The sequence below is a fragment of the Mytilus trossulus genome, chromosome 5, assembly GCF_036588685.1.
Source record: "Mytilus trossulus isolate FHL-02 chromosome 5, PNRI_Mtr1.1.1.hap1, whole genome shotgun sequence".
Lineage (NCBI taxonomy): Eukaryota > Metazoa > Mollusca > Bivalvia > Mytilida > Mytilidae > Mytilus > Mytilus trossulus.
Window position 1 is genome coordinate 66,979,334 of NC_086377.1, and position 23,663 is coordinate 67,002,996.

Consider the following 23,663-nt stretch of genomic DNA (forward strand, 5'->3'; position numbering starts at 1 on the left):
GGATGGGTTTCTACTAGATTCAGTGCTTCTCGTGGAATCCGACAAGGATGTCCGTTATCATCGTTACTTTTTGTTCTAGCAGTAGAAGTAATGGCAATTAAGATAAGGGAAAATAAAAACTTAAAAGGACTAGAAATAAAACTAGACAGCAAAAGTAATACTCTGAAAATTTGTCAACTAGCAGATGATACCACTTTATTTCTTCAATCAAAAAATGATGTTACTTTTGCAATTAATTTAATAGAAATATTTGGTACTTTTTCAGGTTTAAAACTAAATAAAACAAAAACTGAAGGGATATGGCTAGGACAATTGAAACACTGTCGTGATAAATGTGAAGATATAAATTGGTGTACTACACCTATTAAAAGTCTAGGAATTTATTTTGGGCATGATAAACAAGAATGTCAAAAATTAAACTTTGAAAAACAGCTTTTAAAATGTAAAAACATAATAACTGATTGTAGTAAAAGAAATCTTACTATTATAGGAAAGATAGTCATCATCAAATCACTTGTTTTGCCAAACCTAACATATATTGCATCAAACACTATAATTCCTAAAGAAATGTTGCAAAATTTTAAAACTTTGATATATAATTTTATATGGAAAGGCAAAAAAGACAAAATAAAAAGATCCACACTTTCAAAAGATTTTTTGGAAGGTGGACTTCAAATGACAGACATTGATGTTTACATAAAACTATTGCATATTAATTGGATTCTAATATTAAGAGAAGATAAAGATGATAATTGGACAATCATTCCAAAATTTTATTTAAACAAATTAGGGGAAAATCTTCTTGTATTCAAAATGAATTTAAAGAGTATTAAAGACATTGATAAAAATAAGTTACAAAATATGCCAGACTTTTACAAGCAACTAATTGAAGATTGGATTAGTGAAAAAGGAGGAAATACAAAGATCCCGAAAGATTTTTTGAAATTAGAAAACAAGTTTTGAGGGGAAATGATAATATTAGGTTTAACAGAAAATGTCTAAACTTTGATGATTGGATAAAAAGCGATATAATTAATATAAATGATATCATTGATGAACAGGGTACAATCTCTGAAACTACCATCTTATCTAAACTTAAATATAAACAAAATTGGATAAACCAAATATATATGTTAAAAAAAGCGATACCAATGAATTGGAAAGTAATTCTTTGTACTGAAGAATACATCAAAACTAAAGTTAAAGTTGTCAACGAATTAAAAAGTAGGTATACAATAATATCTCCATTAACGAGCACAAGAGAACTTTATAAAATATTTAAACTAAAAGAAAATCATGAAAAACCGAACGGGTTTCTTTTGTGGGAAAAACTATTTGACAAAAATTTAAATCACAATTTCAAAAATAACTTTGTTTTTTATTTTTCAATATCTCACTGATAACAGATTGAAAATATTTAGATGGAAATTTATTCACTATATTTTGCCATGTAATGAACTTTTAAAAAAGTGGAAAATTACTGAAGACAACTTATGTAAGCATTGTAAAGAAAAAGATAACTATGAACATTTTTTTGTCAACTGTTTATTTAATACAGACTTCCTAAAAATAGCAATGAAATTAATGTCTCAGAAAAGAAAACAAAAAATAATAAACATTTTGAAAATTTTCCAAAAAGAAATTTCAGATATAATTGAAATGAACAATTTTAATAACGAAAATAATAGTAAGACAATTCTAAAAACAAATAAATTCATTGAAGATTATAAAAAAAAATAGAATTAAATCAGTTTTAAATGTTTGAAACATTATTTAATAATAAGAACTAAACGTAAGCACAATTTTAATTGTTTATAAGCCATATATGGTCATGTTTATTCACAGGTTCAATCATGCATGTCGGCATGTGTTACAGATATGTTTGTAATAATGTTCAACCATGCATAAATAACGACATGATATATATTGTTGTTTTATTCATAAACATTATGAGAAAAAAAAGAAACATGTGTTATCACGATTATTTAATAATTTTATTCATAGCTTAGACAAATTGTGAACTGTGCACGCTAAAATGAATGATTTAGCTTGTGTAATACATATACACGACGACATACAATAGATCAGTAGAAATTTAAACAAAAAATGTATATTTACCAAATTTTATAAAAAGAGTTAAGTCCTGTTTATTTAAGAATATTCAGACACAATCGATAATGCGATAACGCACATGCTTGCCGAACCAACGGTATGCCCAATTTCATTCAATGGAACTCGGATCATTTGATAAAATCGATAACGGAAAAAATTCCGGAAAATCAATGTATAAAAAAAAAGGCAAAAAACTTTTAACAAAGATCTGTATGTGTAGTCACAATATTTATTTTATATAATTGTGAAATCAATTATACTATAGCTACTAATATTATGAATGAGTTATATCTTACCAAATAGTGCTTCCCTAAACTATTAGGTAAACTAACATGAGGGATACTAAGTTACAAGCTGTTAACTTAGTAAATTGTTACAGCAAATTATATGCAATAAAGATATTATTACGTTTAAAAAAAATAAAAATAAAGATAGTATGACATAAAATGAATTACAGTGAGAGATTCACACAAAAAGCCTAAATAACAAAAATTAACATAAAATTAGCATCGTCTTTCAATATTATACAATTATGGCCCGTCGGAAAGGGGAATATCCAAAACTGTCAACACGAGAAGGTTATGTCATTGAGGGCGTAGCCCGAGGTGGAATAACTTTTAAGGTTTGATAATTTTGGATATTCATCGCTTTTAAGGGATCACAATTGTTTTTTTATACCGAAATAACAGTGGAAGGGAATTCTACATGTTTGAAACATTAAAAAAGAACTAAACTTATTTTAGTAACAAACACAAGTTGACGTTCGAAAATACATATGTTTCTGACACACCTACAGGCGTGGAAGTTCTTGTATGTTCAACAAAGGTTGAATCTTTTTATAAAATGTTGATTGCCCTGAAAAGGACCGTTTGTAAGAGATACCATTGGTATTAGATGCATGTAAATAGTCTTATTTGCGCGTCCTTCGATGGTCTTTGAAAACTTATGGTAGATCAGAAGTAAATATTTTTTGAGACAAGATTTTCTTATACTTAGCCAAACTGAAGATTTGACTATGCTCTTTTCAAAAATATAATATAAAGTATGGGTCACCGTGCTATTATTCAAGCTATGAGTCGTTGAAAATTACCTAAATTTGGTTAGATTAATCATGGAAAAACACATTTGTGTGCACAAAAAAAAATCTATCAGATAGAATTTTGAAATATATTGAGAAAAGATAGCTTTTGTAATATATATTTAAAAAAAATAAAAAGAAAAAATGGTGTCACTAAACTTCTTTTCTTGCTACAAGTAAAAGAAAAAAAATCCCTATCAGTCCAGTATAATTTCAAATGGCTCATTTGAAAGAAAAATGATTCTAAAAGCAAAAAAAATAATATTTGTTTATATATTTTAAATTATACAATACATTACCAAATTTTCTTTATATTATTTAACAGTTTAACCTTTAAATTTCAAATCTGTCTCCAAATTTGCAGAAATAGGCAAATAACTAGACAGATTTTTTACTGTGTTGTACAATCCTAGATGGCGGTATACCATGTATCTACCTTATATGTTGCCATTTTATTTATTTACATCTGTGACGTCATTTTCATTGGAGATAACTTGTGTTCAAATCAAGAAACTGAAAAGGTTATTCGCCTGAAGTTTTCAGGGTCATTCGTCCTACCTTGGAATTAAATAAAAATTAACTGAAATATTCCATGTCACGTGATAACGTATTATCCAATCGAATTGTTTGTAATATATTTAAGGTATAATAAGAATGATTATCATTGTCTTTCTGGAATGCTCATATCAAGTTTATATAGAATTCCTTCTGGTATTTTGTTTCAATATGATCATAACCTCTTGGAACTCAATAAGTGTGAATGACATTTTTTCTTGTTTCTCTTTTATTATTAACTGTCTTGTTTGTTCTAACAAAGACACACAGTGATCATCTCTGACAGTTAAATCAGCTTTGTTATGTATCATCAATGTTATCTTTTCTTTCCTATTTCTAATATCTTGCTCTTGTATTATCATTTGTTTAATTAAGGATTGTCCCTCTTTATCACATTGATTGACATTTAATCCTAAATGAAGGAGATGTGTTAGAAAAGCCGTGTTTTCCGAAAATATCAAATTCAAAAGGGATTTCGATAAGTTTTGCACTGACCTTTCATCAATGCATATACCTGACATTTGTATATCAGACAATATATCAAACAAGTCATTATTCCCCGAAAGCGATGTAATTTGATTTTCTTTTTCAATCAGTTCTTGAGTGATTTTAAAAAAGTTAAACCATACTGCAATTTGTAATGGGGAAACATTCTCGTTAGTTCTAATGGTCACATCTGCATTATGTTTAATAAGAATTTTTACTGTATCAAAATGACCAATTTCCACTGCAACAAACAATGGAGTTTTGTTCACATTATCACACTGATTAACATTGGCTCCGTTTTGTAAGAAATATTCTGCAACATCATTATGTCCCTTTTCTATTGCTTTATAAAATGGAGATTTGTTGTATTCATCGCAGAGGTTAGCATCGGCTCCGTTCTCTACTAGATATTTTACAATTTCAATGTGTTCTACATTTGATGCTTGATATAATGGAGTCCGGTTAAAGTTATCACACTGGTTGATCTCGGCTCCGTTCTGTACCAGATATTTCATGACTTCGTAATGTCCGCTTTCTACTGCTAAAAATAATGGAGACATGTTATAAGGACCGCACTGGTTAATATTGGCTCCATTTCGTAACAAATATTTTACGACATCATAATGTCCATTTTCTGATGCTCCAGTCAAAGGAATAAATTTGTGTTTACCCATTTGGTTTACATTGGCTCCGTTATTGACCAAATATTCTACCAGGTTATATTGTCCTAAGAGTGATGTAAGATATAATACAGAACGACCAAGCATATTACAATGGTTGATATCGCATCCCTTCTGTACCAGATAATTCATAAAGTATTTTTGTCCTCCTCTTACTGCATAAAATAATGGAGAGTTGTCCAATTCATCACACCAATTAACGTCGGCCCCGTTCTGCACCAAATATTCTACAACGTCATAATGTCCGTTCGCTAATGCGACATGTAGTGGAGACACATTACCCTTACCACACTGGTTAACATCTTCGTCGCTCCGTACAAAACAATCTACCTGCATCGGAGACTTGTTGTATTCATCTTTTAGGTTAATATGGGCTCCGTTTTGTACAAGATATTTTACTACGTCATAATGCCCTTTATCAGAAGCTACAAATAATGATGTGTCTGTTCTTTCCTCACATTGGTTAACATCGGCTCCGTTTTGTACAAGATATTTTACAACGTCGACATGATCGTTGAATGAAGCTGCCAAAAGCGGGAAATGTCGACCATCATCACATAGATTAATCTTTGCATTGTTCCTTAAGAGAAGCTGTACAACTGTTACATGCCCTGAACTACAAGCTGCTGTAAACGGTGTTAATACTTTATGTCTATTTCGATATAATTCACGGGGGTGGTAATGTATGTTTCCATCCAACGATGTTTTATTTATACAATCAATGTTGACAAATTTCAATATCGTATTTACCATACAATCTTCACCACTGTAACATCCTAATGTAAGTAATCGTGTTTGTTCTGTGATTTCTGACCCAAACACTATGTCAGTGGAATCATTGTGTTCTAGAACAAGATCGATAATAGTGTTTAAAAGACATGTATGTCCATAATAAATTAACCAACTTATGACTCTTATAAAAGACGTTCCATCTCTATCCATATCAAAATGAGTGTTTCTGAGTAATCTAATTTTTTTTGGTTCCTCGTTTTTCTCGACTTTAGTCGAATCGTTATCCGGATGTATTTTCAGATCTTCAAAATCTTTTTTTTTATACAAAAATAACGTCATTAGTTCCTCATATGGCTTCCTCCTCAGTGTTCTAATAAAAACTTCAAGAAACGGAAGATAGAATAATGATTTGTTCCTGAAAACATCAAACAGTTTTTGAGATTGTACATCTGAATACAGCCTTTCAGCTAGAATATCATAATGCTTTTCATCTATTACCACTAATAAATCGGTACTACCATTTTGGTCCATCTGAACTGTTATTTTAGTAGATATGAAGCTGCTTTTCATATATTTTAGTATCATAAGTGGGCAGATTTTGCCATAATGGTATGCAACCCTCATAAATTGAATCATGTATGAAATGGAAATCATTTCCAAATTTGTTTAAATAGGTTCCTTCTAACTTAAACAATTCATTTTCTATCTGTTTATCTGAGGTTCCTATGTTTACTCCGCAAGTATTGTATACATCTAATTTCATTTTATGGACTGGCATTGTTTGTATAGATAGAATATTGTTGCTCAGTAGGCACAGTATAAGAGCTGCATATTGGTGAGGAGAAATACATTCTAACTTATCCAACTCTTGAATGAGACAATCAAAAGGTTTTGAGAAAAATCTTTCCGCTGAATCATGAAGTAAATACTTTGTTGAAAATACTTTACACAGCAAGGGGAACATTATGTGTGATGCTGATAATGATAAATTACTATATATTTTTTCAGGAACTCCTCTATACCTACAATGTTTTGTTAGGATGTTTTCTTTTTCATCATCATTCAATGTGTTTTCAGTACTTTCTAAATCTTGAATATTTTCTAATACAAACGATTTAAGCTTAACTGCTTCATTATAGACACATTTTCTACAAGTGAATAATAGCTTTGATTCTCTACTTATTGCTTTTATGATATACTCTTCGTGGTTATTTACATTATTATATATTGATATATCTACAGCAAATATACCAAGTATGTCATCAAATAAAAATATTTGTTTCAGTTTGTTGTCTGCATAATGTAAAATTTCTTCGACTCTAAACACTGGTATTACTTCCCATCCGTTTTGTTCATATTCTAATGCTATATGCCTTGCCATAACTGTTTTACCGCATCCTGGTCCACCCACAAGGGCAATGATCGGACAAGACTCTACCATGACCTTTGTTGCTCTGTAGCAGTTTGTTTTATCATAATATAGCTCATCATCATTTTTCCATCTTTTAAGGATTTTTAAGTGCGTTCCTGGAATACAATAGAAAAGAATGTGCATTTTCGAGAACAAAACGATTAGAAAGCCTAACACAAGACGAAATAAATATAAATAGAACAGTCATAAAATATAAAGGCAAAATTAAGTGATTTGCTGGTACAACATGTGCAAATCTGTTCCACTCAATACCCTACTTGTTAAAACTGATACGATTTTGCAACAACCAAAACGTGATCACCAACCAAGACATCGGTGATCATGTCCTGATAAGAAGTTTTTAACCATATATATGCTGTTGAGATTATAAAAAATTCGTGAATACTAACTAAAGTGTTTCTTTAATCCAATACATGGATGACTCGGTCATATTTGTCACAATGTTTAACTTGTTTGTCTTTAATGCTTCTTATATATATTGTTATTAGTTTTGACTTCTTACAATGTATACACGAGCGAACCAAAGGAATCTTACGTTACAAGAAAGCGACTGCAGTGTACTAAACTATATAAACTGTACATATTGATACTATATTTAGTCACGATAAAATAAACATATAACCGTACATCTTATAATGCCCTGTAGCAACTAAGTAATAAAGAAGAAATAAGTATATGTACGAAAAATGATAATCCTTTTTTTAAGTACGATAGAGCATTATTGAAAAGTTTAAGTGATGTAAGGACATACTTGTTTTGGAAATTATAATAAATGGCTATAGACATTATATGATACAACAGTTAAATGAAATGGTAGGGATAATTCCTGATTGAAAGTATAAATCTTGTAATATTTTAGTAATGCATTATCTTTTTATTTATTTACAGTTCAAAATAATAAATACAGAATTTGAAAAAGTTAAAAAAAAGTATATGACACTACTGTGAGAATACCCATTAATGAGCCATGAAATATACCCATTAAATTAGGTCTATTAATTACGGTTACATTTAATGTGGTAAATTGCCATCAATTTGATCGTCTTGCCATTGATATCATGAATTAAAAAAAATGAATATTAACCCTTAAATAAAAACTGTATGTACTAATTTGTTAAATAACCAAAAAAAATGTCGCTTTCTTTCTAGGTTACGGTTGAGATACACTAACAAGACAAAACAGTATTTGAAGAGATAACTCATACAATTGGAAGTCTAAAAGCGCACTATCTATTCAATAAAATAACAAAAACTATCTCAGCGAAACAACTTTATACCACAAGAAAAATCGATATTTTTTCTTTTCGAAAATGTCACTTTCAGTCTCAAATGATAGCTTTATTCACACTGGGTGTGTTCACTTGAAGCTTTATAATCGACTTTCAAGAGTATCACGTGAACACACTAGAGTTGCTATTTGGAACAACTCTAAGTAACTCCAAGGTCGAACCCTAACCCGAGTTTAATCCTGATTCAGTGAGGGTGGTAATCTGGGTACGAGGGGTTAACTCGAGTGGTTCGAGTAAACTTGGATTGTTGAAACCCGAGTAATTTAAGTTAGCTCGAGAGGTTCAAGTAAACTCGGCCAATGATTCAAAAAATATATAGTTTGTATACACTTATGCCTGCGATAAAGAAATAATTTCCGGTATCAAATGGTAACTTTATATATGCATATAAGTAAATATATGGATTTAGGTACTTTTCCATAAAATAAGTGCAAAATATACTACTTCCAGTTCACTCAAGGTCATTTCCTATGAACTATTATAAATCTTTTCTTATTTCTTTTATTTTATTTTTTGCAATGTAGTTGTCAAATCCTCTTTTACTTGACGTGTTAAATGTATTTTTCCTTGTGTATTTTTCATCTCCCTTTATTGGCTTAACTTATTGTATTAACATTGTGTTTTGTGGAAGACTGTCATTTGCCTCGGGTAATATTTGTTGCTGGGTTGTTTTCTAGTTGCGTATACACTCTGAAACCCTCATTTATAAACAAACGTTCAGTTAATCATATCGGATTAAGTGCAACTCAAAAGGATATGAAAAATGATAAGAGGCTGCCTTGGATTAAAGTTATATATCACTTACGTCTTATATTAGAGAGAATGTGTTGGTTCTCCATTTTCTTGATTTTCTCGTGGTGTTGAACAATCGCTTCTTTGCAGTCAAACATATTTAGATGTAGTTTGTCCATTTCACTTTTCACGGTTTCCACATCTTTCTGATAACTTTCCAAAATTTCATTTTTTATCTGTTGATCTAATTTTTGCTTTAAAATGTTGCTCGCGTCCATTGACAGGGACCCAATGCTTAATCTTACAATTGCCTGAATACAGAATAAAGATAAATCGATAACTTCTCAACAATTATAGGTGTATTCTTTCTGATTTAATAATAACTCAAGAACTGTAAAAGTGACGCTTCCAAATTTGAACTGAGTTATGTGGTTAAAAGCATTATATGTACTTTTCCATACATTTAGTTCAGACAAACTCAAGTTAGAGAAAGAAAACAAAAAAATCAGTAATTTGTTCATTTGAAAGGGGGCATAATCCTAGAACGGTAATCAAAATGCTCGAACGCACTGAATGGTAAAGATTCCTTTAATGTGTCCATAGGAAGTAAAATTGAATATTGCATTGAATAAAGTATTGGTTTCAGTTGATTTAAAAACCATTATGGACAAAGAAAGATAACTCGAATTTGCAAAGAAAACTAAAAAATATTTATAAAAATGGAGGGTAAAAATTGCTTTAATTTGTCAGTAGAAGGCAAAATTAAACATTGCATTGTATAAACATGATGAAAATTGATTCAATTTTTATTATGGACAAAGGAAATACCTTCAATTTTAACCAGATGCTCCGCAGGGCGCAGCTTTAAACGACCGCAGAGGTCGAACCCTGAACAGTTGGGGCAAATATCGACACAACATTCAAGCTTGATACAGCTCTGAATTTGGATTGTGATTAAATAGTTGACACACCATAGGCTTCTGACACAGAATAAATGTGGTCTAAGAACTTAAACTTAAAAACTTGAAAAATTTAGATTGGACATTTATCTATTATGGTCCAATATCCAAAATCTAAGTACATGGTCAGATTAAGCATACCAAAAAAAACCCAAGAATTCAATTTTTGGTGAAATCAAATAATATTCAATTTCTGACCCTTTAGACCTCAATGTGGACAAATTTGATAACTGGGCCAAAATATTAAAAATCTAAATACATGGGAAGACTCAGCATATAAAAAAAAACCCATATACTTCACACGAAGTTTAATTTTGGACCCCGATTTGGACCAACTTAAAAACTGGGCCGATAATCAAAAATCTAAGCACATGTACATGTTTAGATTCAGCATATCAAAAAACACCAAGAATTTCATTTTTGTTAAAATCAAACTTACTTTAATTGTGGAACCTTTGGACCTTAATGTAGACCAATTTGAAAACGGGACCAAAAATTAAGAATCTAGATTCACGGTTAGATTTGGCATATCAAAGACCCCCAATAATTGAATCTTTGATAAAATCAAATAAAGTTTAATGTTGGACCCTTTTGGACCCTAATACCTAAACTATTGGGACCAAAACTCTCCAAATCAACCCAAACCGTCCCTTTGTGGTCATAAACCTTGTTTTTAAATTTCATAGATTTCTAGTTTTACTTATACTAAAGTTGTTGTGCAAAAAAACAGAAAAATGCTTATTTGGGCACTTTTTGCCCCGTAATTCCTAAACTGTTGGGACCAAAACTCCCAAAATCAATCCCAACCTTCCTTTTGTGGTCATTAACCTTGTGCTAAAATTTTATAGATTTTTTTTCACTAATTCTTAAATTATTGTGCGAAAACCAAGAAAATGCTAATTTGAGCCCTTTTTGGCCCCTTATTCCTAAACTGTTTGGACCAAAACTCCAAAAATCAATCACAACTGTAGTAAAGTCATCATCTCTAATCTGTTAACGTAATTATCTATGACAGATCACAGACATATTAATTCTCAGTTCTCCGGTCAATGTTTACATTATCCATGTTATCGGTGTTAGATATTTTCTATATACATCTGGTTTAAGTTAAAGAGTTAATAGGAAGCTTTCTCACGGTTTTGATTCATTCTGCATTCTAACTGTACAACTATCAACATGTATTATTTCAATAGATTATCAGTACTTTAAATGTGTTTCGTTTATATATGTAATCCAAAGTTACTACACAAATTGGCGACGAGGATAAACTATATTTTTCAAAACTCTTAAGCAATAATAATGGGAGACGACGCACCCGTCATAGTTATTCCGACTAACTATGGTCGTATTGAAGAATTCAATGATAAAGGCGATTGGATAGAGTATACGGAAAGACTCGATCACTATTTCGAGGCCAACGAAATAAATAATGCTGAAAAGAAAAGAGCAATATTGTTGAGTGCCTGTGGTCAAAGGACATATAAATTAATCAGGAATTTATGTGCACCTACTAAACCGAAAGATAAAACGTTTAAGGACATAGTGGATTTAGTTAAAACTCATCAGCATCCAAAACCGTCTTCAATTGTAGAAAGATGCAGATTCAATAGCAGAGTCAGACATCCAGACGAGTCAGTGAGTCAGTTCGTGGCTGAACTCAGGAGTCTATCAGAACATTGTGACTATAAAGATACACTTGATCACATGTTAAGAGACATGCTCGTGTGTGGAATTAAAGATGATAGGATTCAGCGACGTTTATTAGCAGAGACCGACCTAACATTTAAGAGGGCGATGGATATTTCAACGGCAATGGAAATGGCTGCTAAAAATGCACAGGATATCCAGGCCAGTGGAATACTTCAAAATTCCGTGAATAAAGTAACTAAAGGGAAGCCAAGGAGCAACTACAGTCAAAACAGTCAACATGAACAATCTGATTGTTACAGATGTGGAGGTAACCACAAAGCCGCAGAATGTAGATTTAGAGATGCCAAATGTCATATATGCCAAAAGAAAGGACATATTGCAAAACAATGCAGGAATAGGGATGACCGTAATCCACAATTTCAAAGAAGTAATGCAAATTCTGGATCAAGATTTTACAAAAAGCAAGCACACTTCGTTGAGCAGAATGCCAGTGAAAATTCTGGAAGCGACAGTGAAAACGAAGTATATTCGGTTTTTATCTTGGGATATAGCTGCGATGCATATAAAGTTGATATACAAGTGAATAATAAAAACATTATCATGGAAATAGATACAGGAGCCTCCGTTTCAATAATGAGTGAGGAGACGTATAAAGAATTTGAATCGAAGTTCAAGTTAGAGCCGACTTCAGTAAAACTTCGAACGTATCTTGGGGATTCCATTCCTGTGTTAGGACGTGCAACCGTAAACGTAACATATCAGAAGGAAAATGTTAAACTTCCGTTATTTGTGGTGAAACGGAAAGGTCCGAACTTATTAGGTCGAGATTGGATCAGCAAGATTCAACTCAACTGGAAGGAAATTTTCGCAGTACATGTATCGAAAGATCAACCAGGTTTGGAGGAGACATTATCTACTTACACCGACGTATTCAAGGATGAATTGGGGGCTATAAGGGGAGTTAAAGCAAAGATCTATGTCGATGAAAATGCAACACCAAAGTATTTCAAGGCCCGCCCATTACCATATGCGTTGAAAGAAAAGGTAGAACTAGAGTTAGAAGGTTTGGAAAAGAGAGGACAAATAAGTAGAGTCGAGTTTTTGGAATGGGCCGCACCTATAGTACCTATTGTGAAAGAAAATGGATCTATAAGAATATGCGGAGATTATAAAATAACAGTGAATAGAGTGTCAAAGTTGGATAACTATCCAATACCGAAAACCGAGGATTTATACGCCACGTTGGCAGGAGGGGAAGAATATACAAAACTGGATTTAGCCCAAGCTTATCAACAGATTGAATTGGAGGAGAATTCTAAACAATACACCACAATAAACACGCACAAGGGTTTGTTTCAATATCACCGTCTACCATTTGGAGTTTCTTCAAGTGCTGGGATTTTTCAACGAACATTAGAGAACATTATACAGGGGATTCCTAATGTACTTGTCCGCGTTGATGATATTTTGATCACCGGGAAGGACAGGAACGAACATTTGAAAACATTACATGAAGTGCTCAGTCGTTTCCAGAAGGCAGGTATGTTGAATTATTACAACCGATTTCTACCAAATTTGTCAACTTTGCTTCAACCATTACACAAGTTACTCCAAAAGAATATTACTTGGGAGTGGAAAGAGGAACAAGAGAAAGCGTTTGTAGATTCAAAAACATTGTTAACTTCATCTAAAGTGTTAATTCACTTTGATCCAAAGAAAAAAATCATACTAGCTTGTGATGCGTCAACTTATGGTGTAGGTGCAGTGCTTAGCCACAAGACAGAACATGGAGATCAACCGATAGCGTTTACATCGAGAACTTTGACATCTGCCGAAAAAAATTATTCCGTGCTCGAGAAAGAAAGCTTGGCAATAATTTTCGGAATTAAGAAATTCCATCAGTATTTGTATGGAAACCCAGTGACAATATTAACAGACCATAAGCCGATCATAGGGTTATTTCGTGAGGATAAAGCCGTACCCACAATGGCAGCGTCACGCATTCAAAGATGGGCGTTAACTCTTAGTGCATATGAGTATACCATGGTTTACCGAGAAGGGAGTAAAAACGGGAATGCTGATGGACTAAGCAGACTACCGTTAAAAATCAAGGATTCAAAAACACCCGTTCCAGGAGACACAATACTATTGATGGAACATTTGGATAACACACCAGTGAACGCGAAATCAATCAAGAAATGGACGCACAAGGACACCGTATTGTCAGTAGTTCTAAGGTGCATATTGAATGGATGGCCTAGTAACAGTCAGAATGAGGAGATACAGCCGTATTTTACTCGTAAAAGTGAGTTGAGCGCTCAGGATGGCTGCATATTATGGGGAGGAAGAGTAGTCATTCCAAAGCAAGGACGTGAGTCCATGTTAACAGAGCTTCACCAGGGACATCCTGGTATAACACGCATGAAACAGTTAGCAAGGAGTTATATCTGGTGGCCAGGACTTGACAGTGATTTGGAAAAAACCGTTATCAATTGTCAAAATTGTCAAGAAAGTAAAAAGTTGCCTGCCGAGGCACCGTTACACCCGTGGGAGTATCCTAACCGTCCGTGGTCTAGACTCCATTTAGATTTTGCAGGACCGTTCATGAACAAAATGTTTCTAGTCATCGTGGATGCCTATTCCAAATGGATTGATATACATATCATGAGCTCGACTACAAGCGAAGCTACAATTGATAAGCTGAAACAAACGTTCGCTACTCATGGCTTATGCGACTTGATCATAACAGATAACGGAACCGCTTTCACTAGCAGGGAATTTGCAGAATTCATCCGAGTGAACGGTATCAAACATAGAACAACCGCACCGTGGCATCCTGCAAGTAATGGATGTGCAGAACGGGCTGTTCAAACTTTTAAAGAGGGAATGAAGAAGATAAAATCAGGAACAGTTCAAGACAAGCTCAATAGTTTCCTATTCAACTATCGAAGGACACCACAAACAACAACAGGAATAGCACCGTCTGAATTACTTATGAAGAGACAGTTGCAGTCAAGATTAAATCTTGTATTTCCCAACATTGACGAAAAAGTGGTTGAAAAACAATTCAAACAGAAAACGTACCACGATAAAACAGCAAAACACAGAACAATCGAAGTAGGAGAACTCGTATTCGCGAGGAATTTCGTTGTTAACTCCAAACTGAAATGGATTAAAGGAGTTGTGGTGAATCAGACAGGACCGTTGTCATTCAAAATAGAACTTTCCGATGGACGGATTATACGTAGGCATATCGATCATATCAGAATTAGAAGTTCCGATTGTCGAGATACTGAAACAGGTGACAACATAGAGACAAGTGTCACAGACAAAAGTAATCTTGAGCTTAAGATTACTGTACCACCGTTATCTACAGAGCAACAAGACCAAGGTATGCCAAATCCGACAATTAACGAAGATTCAGATCCAATCAAAACAGCTGATCCGATTACAGATCGATATCCGACAAGAGCCAGAAAACAACCAGCGTATTTAAAGGATTATGTGCATAAATAAATGATTGGTGTATAAAACGGCATAATAATCCGTTCAATCATTAACAAGGTATTTTAGTGCTTTAATTCATTAGTATAATGGAGAAGATTTGCGAACATTTTTATAGTTCTTTTTAATTGCATAAGTACTCAAGAACGGACTACTTCAGTTTTCTTTAAAAAACATTAATTAAGTGATCTGACATTTTTCATTTGTTTTTATAACAGTTTTATTTCCATTCATGAAAGACATTAATTTAAGTGTGAAATTGTTCTAATTGATTGATGATCTAAGGGTGGAGATGTGTAGTAAAGTCATCATCTCTAATCTGTTAACGTAATTATCTATGACAGATCACAGACATATTAATTCTCAGTTCTCCGGTCAATGTTTACATTATCCATGTTATCGGTGTTAGATATTTTCTATATACATCTGGTTTAAGTTAAAGAGTTAATAGGAAGCTTTCTCACGGTTTTGATTCATTCTGCATTCTAACTGTACAACTATCAACATGTATTATTTCAATAGATTATCAGTACTTTAAATGTGTTTCGTTTATATATGTAATCCAAAGTTACTACAACAACCTTCCTCTTGTGGTCATAAATCTTGTGTTAAAATTTCATATTTTCATGATTTTTATTAACTTATGCTAAAGTTATAGTGCGAAAACCAAATGTCTTCGGACGACGACGACGACACCAACGTCATACCAATATACGACCAAAAAAATGTTTGCGGTCGTATAAAAATTAATTGATTGATATTTTCAGAGATAAAAAGATAAAACGTTTAGCTATTTTTTTTTTCATTTGTAAAGGGCATAACTCTAAAACAGTCAAAGTGACAGCACCAAATTTCCAAATTGATCTGAAATTGTGGTAATAAACATTGCGTATGCGTTTCATAACATTTGGTTAAGGTAGATAGGGTGTCTTCCTCCATTTTAGATTTTGAAATACCAGAAAACAAGGTCTAGATTTTTGATAAAATGTGCAAATTTTGAAATTAGTAGGTGATTCATGAGTAAGATTTTTCATTATAATATAGAATATGCCATGTTTTATCATATTTATGATTGTATTTTACCAAAAAACAAATTCTTTTGTTTGATTCATTTTTTCCCAACTATGCCAAAGAAGTCAAATGCAAGGACAGATAATTCAGATTGTGTAACATTTACAATAGAATGGGTTAGGAAATACACTCCAACTTATCCAACTCCAAAATGAGGCATCTGTACGGGTTTGCAAGAAAGCGTTCCATAGAGCCATGAATTTCGTGATTTGTCGTAAATACTTTGCAAAGTAGAGGGAACATTATGTGTGATGCTGAAAATAATAAATTTCTAAAGATGTTTTCAGGAACACCTCTATACTTACAATGTTTTGTAAGAATATTTTCTTTTTCATCATCATTCAATGTGTTTTCCTTACTTTCTAAATCTATTACATTCTCCAGTACAAACGATTTAAGCTTAACGGCGTCTTTATAGACAGACTTCCTACAAGTAAAAAACATTTTAGAATCTTTATTCATCGCATTCATTATACTGTCTTTGTGGTTATTTATAGTGCTATACATAAATATGTCTACAGCAAATTTACCAAACATATTGTCCAACACAAATATTTGTTTTAACTTTACATCTGCATACTGTGAAATTTCTTCAACTCTACACACTGGAACTACTTCCCAACCGTATTGATAATGTTTTAAAGCTAGATGTCTTGCCATCGCAGTCTTACCACACCCTGGTCCACCGACAAGAACAATAACAGAACAAGACTGTATCGTATCTTTTGCAGCTTTGTAAACATTTGTTCCATCATAATAAACCTCATCATCTTCTTTCCATTGCTTGAGAACTTTAAAATGTGTTTCTGAAGAAAACAAGATGAAGGTAAAGTGCCGATTCAAGTCAAGCAAGTGTGCCCAAAGTATTTTTTATGAATCTTCACCATTTATGCACGAGTCAAAAATAAAATTAAATAAAACTTTTGGGAGGATCAAAACCTAAAACAAATATTAAAGAAAAACAGTCATGTTTGTATACTATATCTAAATTACATATTTACTAAAACCACCAATACAGCAATACAATGCATTTAAATCATGTCTGACTCATAAGCGGAATGATTACTAAGATCAGTATGTTTTCAATAACAAATGTTGAACTAAATGACACTGTTTAAATGTTATTGATACATGCTTTGGAATTCTTTCATGAGGTTCTCAAAAACTTCAAATTTCTAAATATGTTCAATGTATGTCATCATAAAATCTGACAAAAGCGAAGCAAACGAGCCGAATCAGATAATTATCAATTTTGCTTGGAAGTTCGCTTGTCATGTGTCTGGGGTTTTGTCAGATGTTTGGAATCATCTGCTTTTATCCATTCGAACATCATAAAAAAATTGGTCCATTGACACTCATTTTCCTTTTTATAAATCTTTTACATGTATAATGGTAACCCATCAGTAAACGTCTTATACATTTTTAATAATGGTTTAATAGTTTTTTAGAACATAACCTTGTCAATGATAAAACTATAAAAAGTGAAGAGAGAATATTTTCCCGCCACATTTCAATGGCTAATTTTTTTCTCTTTTTGATTCCTTTATTAATCCTCTATCAGTATAAAATTATGTTTTGAAACTGAGAGGCGAACTCCCTTAAAAAATTTACCATAATGATTTTAGTTTTGGTACAAAGTTGAAAGGTCAATACTTATTATCATTTGGCATGGTGTGCTCATATAATCCATGTTTTATGAATATCCTCAGGGTAATGTATTGGAACAAAACTGTCAGTACCAAATCATGTACTAGTATTTCAGGGAATGCACCAAACTCTTTAAATCAAATGTGTCCAGGTTCTTTTTGAACAATTTAAGAATATTTAAAACAATACTACACATACGTCTGATATTAGAAGGTATTTGATCATCTTCTGTCATCTGGATTCTTTCCTGGTGTTGAACAATGGCTTCTCTGCATTCAAACAAATCCTGATGTAATATGTTTATTTCACCCTTATTGTTTTCAATTTCTCTCTGAAGATTTTCAAATATTTCTTTTTGTAACTTCTGATCTAGTTTCCTATTCAAAAGATTGCTCACGTCTGCTGACAGTGTGCCACAGCTTAAGCGTATGATAGCCTGAAAAAAAATGGTTTATCTTCATATAACAAGCACGAAAAAACGTAATTATAATTAAAACAGTGTTCAAATGATACAAGAACATTGCAACGTATACAGTACAGTAATTTGATTAAATGCTGTTCCCGTCTACGTAACATTAATATTTTTCTGGTTTTATTATCTACGTCGGTGTATGACTGCATTTGTCTAACTGTTGGTGTGTCCCAAAGTTAAGTTACATTACTTTTATAGAAACAGGATACTCATGAGCCATACAACATACAAGTCCCAAACACCCATACATCACGATTAAAAAAAAAGACAAACACCTGTTCACAAACTGTTGAAAACTTAACTACTGTGATGACGACATTGGAACATATGCAGTTGTGACAAAGAAATTCAGTCATAATCGATCTAATTACTGTGCCTCCGGAAACACAGTCAAATCCTTATAGCATGACGTGGATGTATTGTTATTTGTCTCAAGTCACAATGAGAGTAATTATGTTATTATTATATTCAGATCTTCATGGCAGTATATGAATGTGAATTCCTAAATAAAGCAACAAATTAAATTGTTGTTAGGTTTACAAGAAGTAGTGTAATCGTAAGGTATTCACTTGTTTATCAAATTATCAAGTTATTGTCAGGTGTACACTGTTATATGTATGTTGGCGTTTGGTTTTGTTGCAGTTCAGAGTTTCTGTTATTCCGTTTTTATCATCTTATAGTTGATTTGTTTGACTTTCCTCGGTTTTGGTTTGTTATCTAAATTAATTTTCGCTTAATCGATGTATGACTATTGAACAGCGGTATACTACTGTTGCCTTTGTGTACAATAAAGTGAGCTCCGATTATGGTTTGAATAATAATAGTTGTGTCTACCATATTATTGTTAATGATTATCAACGTGCCTGAGATAGATCAGTCCACATGTTATTGAAGTCCGAATCGTTTAATCTGAATTCTGTATTGTGAGCTAATAAGTTTCTGTTGTGTCGGATTCGTTCTATATCATCTTCTTTTGCAATGTCCCCTGGTAATGGCTGTGAACCCCAGCCGCTTGTTGGTGCTGACAGAGAGGTCAACGTGTTCCTTGTGAGTTTATATAGCAAGGAGAAATCAAAGTCGGTTGACTTAACATTAAGTGATGCGCCTGAAATATTATATTATTTGAAATAATTAAACCGCAAATATGTTTTAACCAACCATTCTATAAAGGTTTCAATTCATTGATCATCGCTATGCTGCAGGCTAAATTACAATAAAACTCTTTAGTGTTAATTGATGTATTTGTCCTTATTATTCCATGTTCTTTTTCCGTGAAAAGGAAAATGGCCATTGTTATATTATAGTTCCTGTCTGTTTGGTTTGCTTTCAAGTGCTTTTGTTGTATCGTTGTTCTCCTCTTGTATTTGATGTGTTTCCCCCAATATTAGTTATTATAAATTTTGAAACACGCGTCTGGCGTTAGTGTAAAATTTTAGTCCTTGTATCTATGATGAGTTTATTTACAACCACTGGGTCGATGCCACTGCTGGTGGAGATTTATTTTCTCATGTGTATCACCAGCCCAGTAGTCAGCACTTCTGTGTTGACTTGATTTATCATTGATATGTTCACAATGATAAATTAACTGTTAACAAAATTTTGAATTTTTGAAATACTTTGGCTTTTCTACCTCATGAATATATTACCTTAGCTGTATTTGGCAAAACCTTTAGGAATTTTTGGTCCTCAATGCTCTTCATCTTCGAACTTATTTGGCCTTTTAAACATTTTTTTATTTGAGCGTCACTGATGAGTCTTTTGTCGACGAAATGTGCATCTGGCGTAAGTGTTAAATTTTGGTCCTGGTATCTATAATGAGTTTATATACTATTGTTGCCTTTTTTTGCATTTACAGTTAAGAAATTCCATGTTATGTATTTCGGGGTTTTTTATTTGACAAAAAAAGAATTGCCTTGTACGATTTTTTAATGTATGTAAACCTTAAGAAATTTTATGTTGGTACTATTATTTTGTTTGCAATCCTTGTAAATTTGTAATGAACATGAAACGTAAATGTATGACAAAATCCCTTATACTAGTAATACACCTTGCTCTTGCTTTACATAGACAGTGATCCCGTTTGTGCTTATCAAAATGTTGTTTGTTTGTTTTTGGTTTTGCTAGACAAAACTAAATAGGAAACATAAGTCGGTAAATAAAAAATTGACAATTACAGGATCCGAAGCTGTGACAGGCATATACAGAAAATGGCGTGGTTGATATGTTTGTATTTGCCCAACCCTCTCTTAACTTTGAGCAGTGACGTATTAGAATTATCTAAGAACGCACATAAAAAAATGAAAAACAAAGTAGGAACCTAAGAGAACAAGGAGTTACAGAATACGTAATTTGTTTGATAGCACCAAACTGTTACTTGTTCGGGCCTTAATCATAAACCCTTTGGAAAATATTATTCAGCTTAGTATGCTTATAAATAATCAAAATTTTATACATGTTAAGAGAATGACATGAAGAAACAAGTGATGTGGACTTGTCTAATGTCTCCGAACAACCTAATTTGAATACATTATACAAAACATGCCTCGTCTTTTCGCCTTTACCAAGTTCGTTTTTTATTTAGTTTTAATTTTATTTTTCATTTCATAAAAAAAAAACGATTAATGATATTAATTGAGGATGTACTAAGGTGAGGTTTTGGAATTCGTGTCAAATTTTCGTTTCCATACAATGCAAGGTAAAATATTTTCCCCCATAACACCCAATTTTTTTTCGTAATAAGTCTAAAAACTCATAAATGGTCATTTGCCAAAATTTTAGAAGGTTCTTAATTTTCTTTCATTTGTTTTGAGACCCAAAAAATACCAAATGCAAATATGACGTAAAAGTCCAAGTCAGCCTTTTCCCGCCATATTTTAAATCTCAAATATCTCGAAAAGAAGGTCTATGAACTATCAATATTTTTAGCTTATTTTTATCCTTAACGAATGCTATTTTCACCTGACATTACCTATGTACATCCTTAAAGGATTGAAAATAATGTTATTAATTCAATGATAAAATAAAAATATGTGACTTAAGGGACATCATCTTTATTCATAGATTGTCCTTCCTCGTTTCATTAATAAAATATGAAGAGAATCATGATAAATACGACCAGCAGTTGAATTCCTTCCAATTTGTGATATTTCAATTATATTAAGAAATAACACTTTCTTTTCAGATTGTATTTTTAAATACCTGGAAACAGCACAGCTAATTGGTCACTAGAACATTTCCAGTAACTAAATCTTAAATTTTTCATATGACTATTCAAATGTGTTGCTAGAGTTGGCTCCGGGACAGTCTTTATGAAATACAAGCGAACTGATTCGGTTGCTATTGTCTGACAAAGTAGGAAGTATCGAAGAAAGTTGTTTTTCTCTTTAGGCAATGAATAAACTGGCTCTGAAAAAAGATATCAGATTATTAAAACAAATTACAACATTAAAGGTGTTGGAAAAGATTATATCTGCTGAAAAACAATTTCAAGTTCAGTTAAGTGTGTGAAAAATTACGTAGCAAAGTCTACATTAAACTCATTTTCAGGAGTACAGTCCACAACTGAGAAATTTTTAAATGTAGCAAAACATATAATGAGATTACAGTGCGTTAGGTTATTCCAAATCGAGACCGCCCTAAATGTAGAACTTAATGTCATACTTGCGAGCATTTAATCTAATAAGTCTATTGACAACAATTGTACCTGATGGGATTAAATTGGTTGTTGACATGAATATCAATAATGTGGTAATTTTTATAAATTTCCTGTTAACCAAACTTTGAAATTTTCGGCAAACTAATGATTTTCTTATTCCAGGCATAGATTTCCTTAGCCATATTTGGCACAAATTTTTGGAATTTTTGATCTTCAATGCTCTTCAACTTTGTACTTGTTTGGCTTTATAATTATTTTGATATGAGCTTCACTGATTAGTCTTATGAAGACGAAACGCGCGTCAGGCGTAAGAAAATTATAATCCTGGTACCTTTGATAACTATTTATTCCGAATTCAATTTTTTCCGAAAATATTTTCAAGTTTTAGATATAATTTATGTCTGCCATTTTTATTTTATAAAAGAAATTGCTTACCACCGAATACTTCCAATTGGATATTCCGACCAGTAACCGTTCCACTGATTGTAGTGACAGATAACTGGTAAACACCCGCATCTGTGTTATCTACATCATTTATAATAAGCTCAGGTGCTGGCAGGGAACAAGAACTTCCGTAGTATTTCATTGAGTGTGTAAGAATGTTTGTTGGTTTATTGTATTCCATCTTTTGCCATTTTATGAATGATTCAGGAGACGACGTTCTTACAGAAGCTAATAGTTTTATACTTCCTCCGTGTCCAATGTGAACCTTTTCATTTGGATATTGGTCAATGTAAACATCATCTATTTAATAAAACGCTAGCATACAATTGTGAAAACATAATAGTATTGTTTCATTCATAACCTACCATCAAAAAGAAGTGTCTCTAATCTACATATTTTGAAAGTAGAATCATAAAAATCTTATATTTAGCAAAAGCAGAGAAGTTTAATTAACATTAATTGGTGTGTATAATTTACCTACTTCCCTGCAAAGAAAATGTCATAAAGAACTTGTACAACATATCCGTGGTCACGTGTAAATTCAGAAATAATCTGATTACAATGTAGATCGTGTGTCAACGCAACGCTTCAACGTATCTGATGGCGCTAGGCTCTACTTTATGTTTTCTATTTTAAATACCTCTCGTGATCCTCTGGTTTTGTCAGATACTACCTACAACAATTTCAGATTAATTGGCATGGAATAATTGTTCGATAAACCGGGGTTCGAACTAACAACCTCAGGGGGACAATTAAGTGATCGCTGTGAATTGACAACACGGTCGCCGAAGTAAGAATGTACTATGCTCACTATTATATTTCCATGTTCAGTGAACAGTGAAACTTAGGGTCAAAACCGTAGTTTTGTATTTGATTTTAAATGTCACATCATTATTCAAATCTGTATCAAGTTTTGATAGTTTAATATGTTTTAACATTGATGTGATGGACTATCACGATCGTTGCATAACAAGCATTTTGGTCAGTTAGAATTAAAATACAAATGTATGACTCTTAAATGAGATCTGATCAGATACCAGCTTATAATAAAAAAAACACCGGCTCGCTTAATTAAGTGATTAGTGGCAATAGAATTACAACCGCAAAAGGCCAACAACTCTCAAGACACTAGTTGAGTAAAACTGAAAATCTTTAAATCTAATAT

The 23,663-nt window shown here is 32.4% G+C and overlaps 2 protein-coding genes and 1 pseudogene across 2 annotated transcripts in view; 1 reads left to right on the forward strand and 2 right to left on the reverse strand.

Annotated features, from left to right (window-relative positions):
* Positions 1 to 3,621: 3,621 nt before the first annotated feature.
* On the reverse strand, positions 3,622 to 7,084 carry LOC134718229 (uncharacterized; annotated as a pseudogene).
* Positions 7,085 to 11,354: 4,270 nt separating this feature from the next.
* On the forward strand, positions 11,355 to 15,221 carry LOC134718230 (uncharacterized protein K02A2.6-like). Its single transcript, XM_063580723.1, has one exon. The coding sequence runs from the start codon at positions 11,355 to 11,357 to the stop codon at positions 15,219 to 15,221; it is 3,867 nt and encodes a 1,288-aa protein (XP_063436793.1).
* Positions 15,222 to 16,397: 1,176 nt separating this feature from the next.
* LOC134718231 (uncharacterized) overlaps positions 16,398 to 23,663 on the reverse strand; it is a 31,961-nt gene continuing 24,695 nt past the window's right edge. Inside the window, exons 3-7 of the mRNA XM_063580724.1 lie at positions 22,490 to 22,798; positions 21,598 to 21,804; positions 19,263 to 19,504; positions 18,126 to 18,363; positions 16,398 to 17,086 (exon numbers count right to left, since the gene is read on the reverse strand). Coding sequence (XP_063436794.1) covers positions 16,398 to 17,086; positions 18,126 to 18,363; positions 19,263 to 19,504; positions 21,598 to 21,804; positions 22,490 to 22,798 — 1,685 coding nt within the window. The remainder of the gene's footprint in view (positions 17,087 to 18,125; positions 18,364 to 19,262; positions 19,505 to 21,597; positions 21,805 to 22,489; positions 22,799 to 23,663) is intronic.

Bases quoted from the DNA above. Each gene is read 5' to 3' on its own strand.
- LOC134718230 (XM_063580723.1), top strand. From the start codon at position 11,355: ATGGGAGACGACGCACCCGTCATAGTTATTCCGACTAACTATGGTCGT.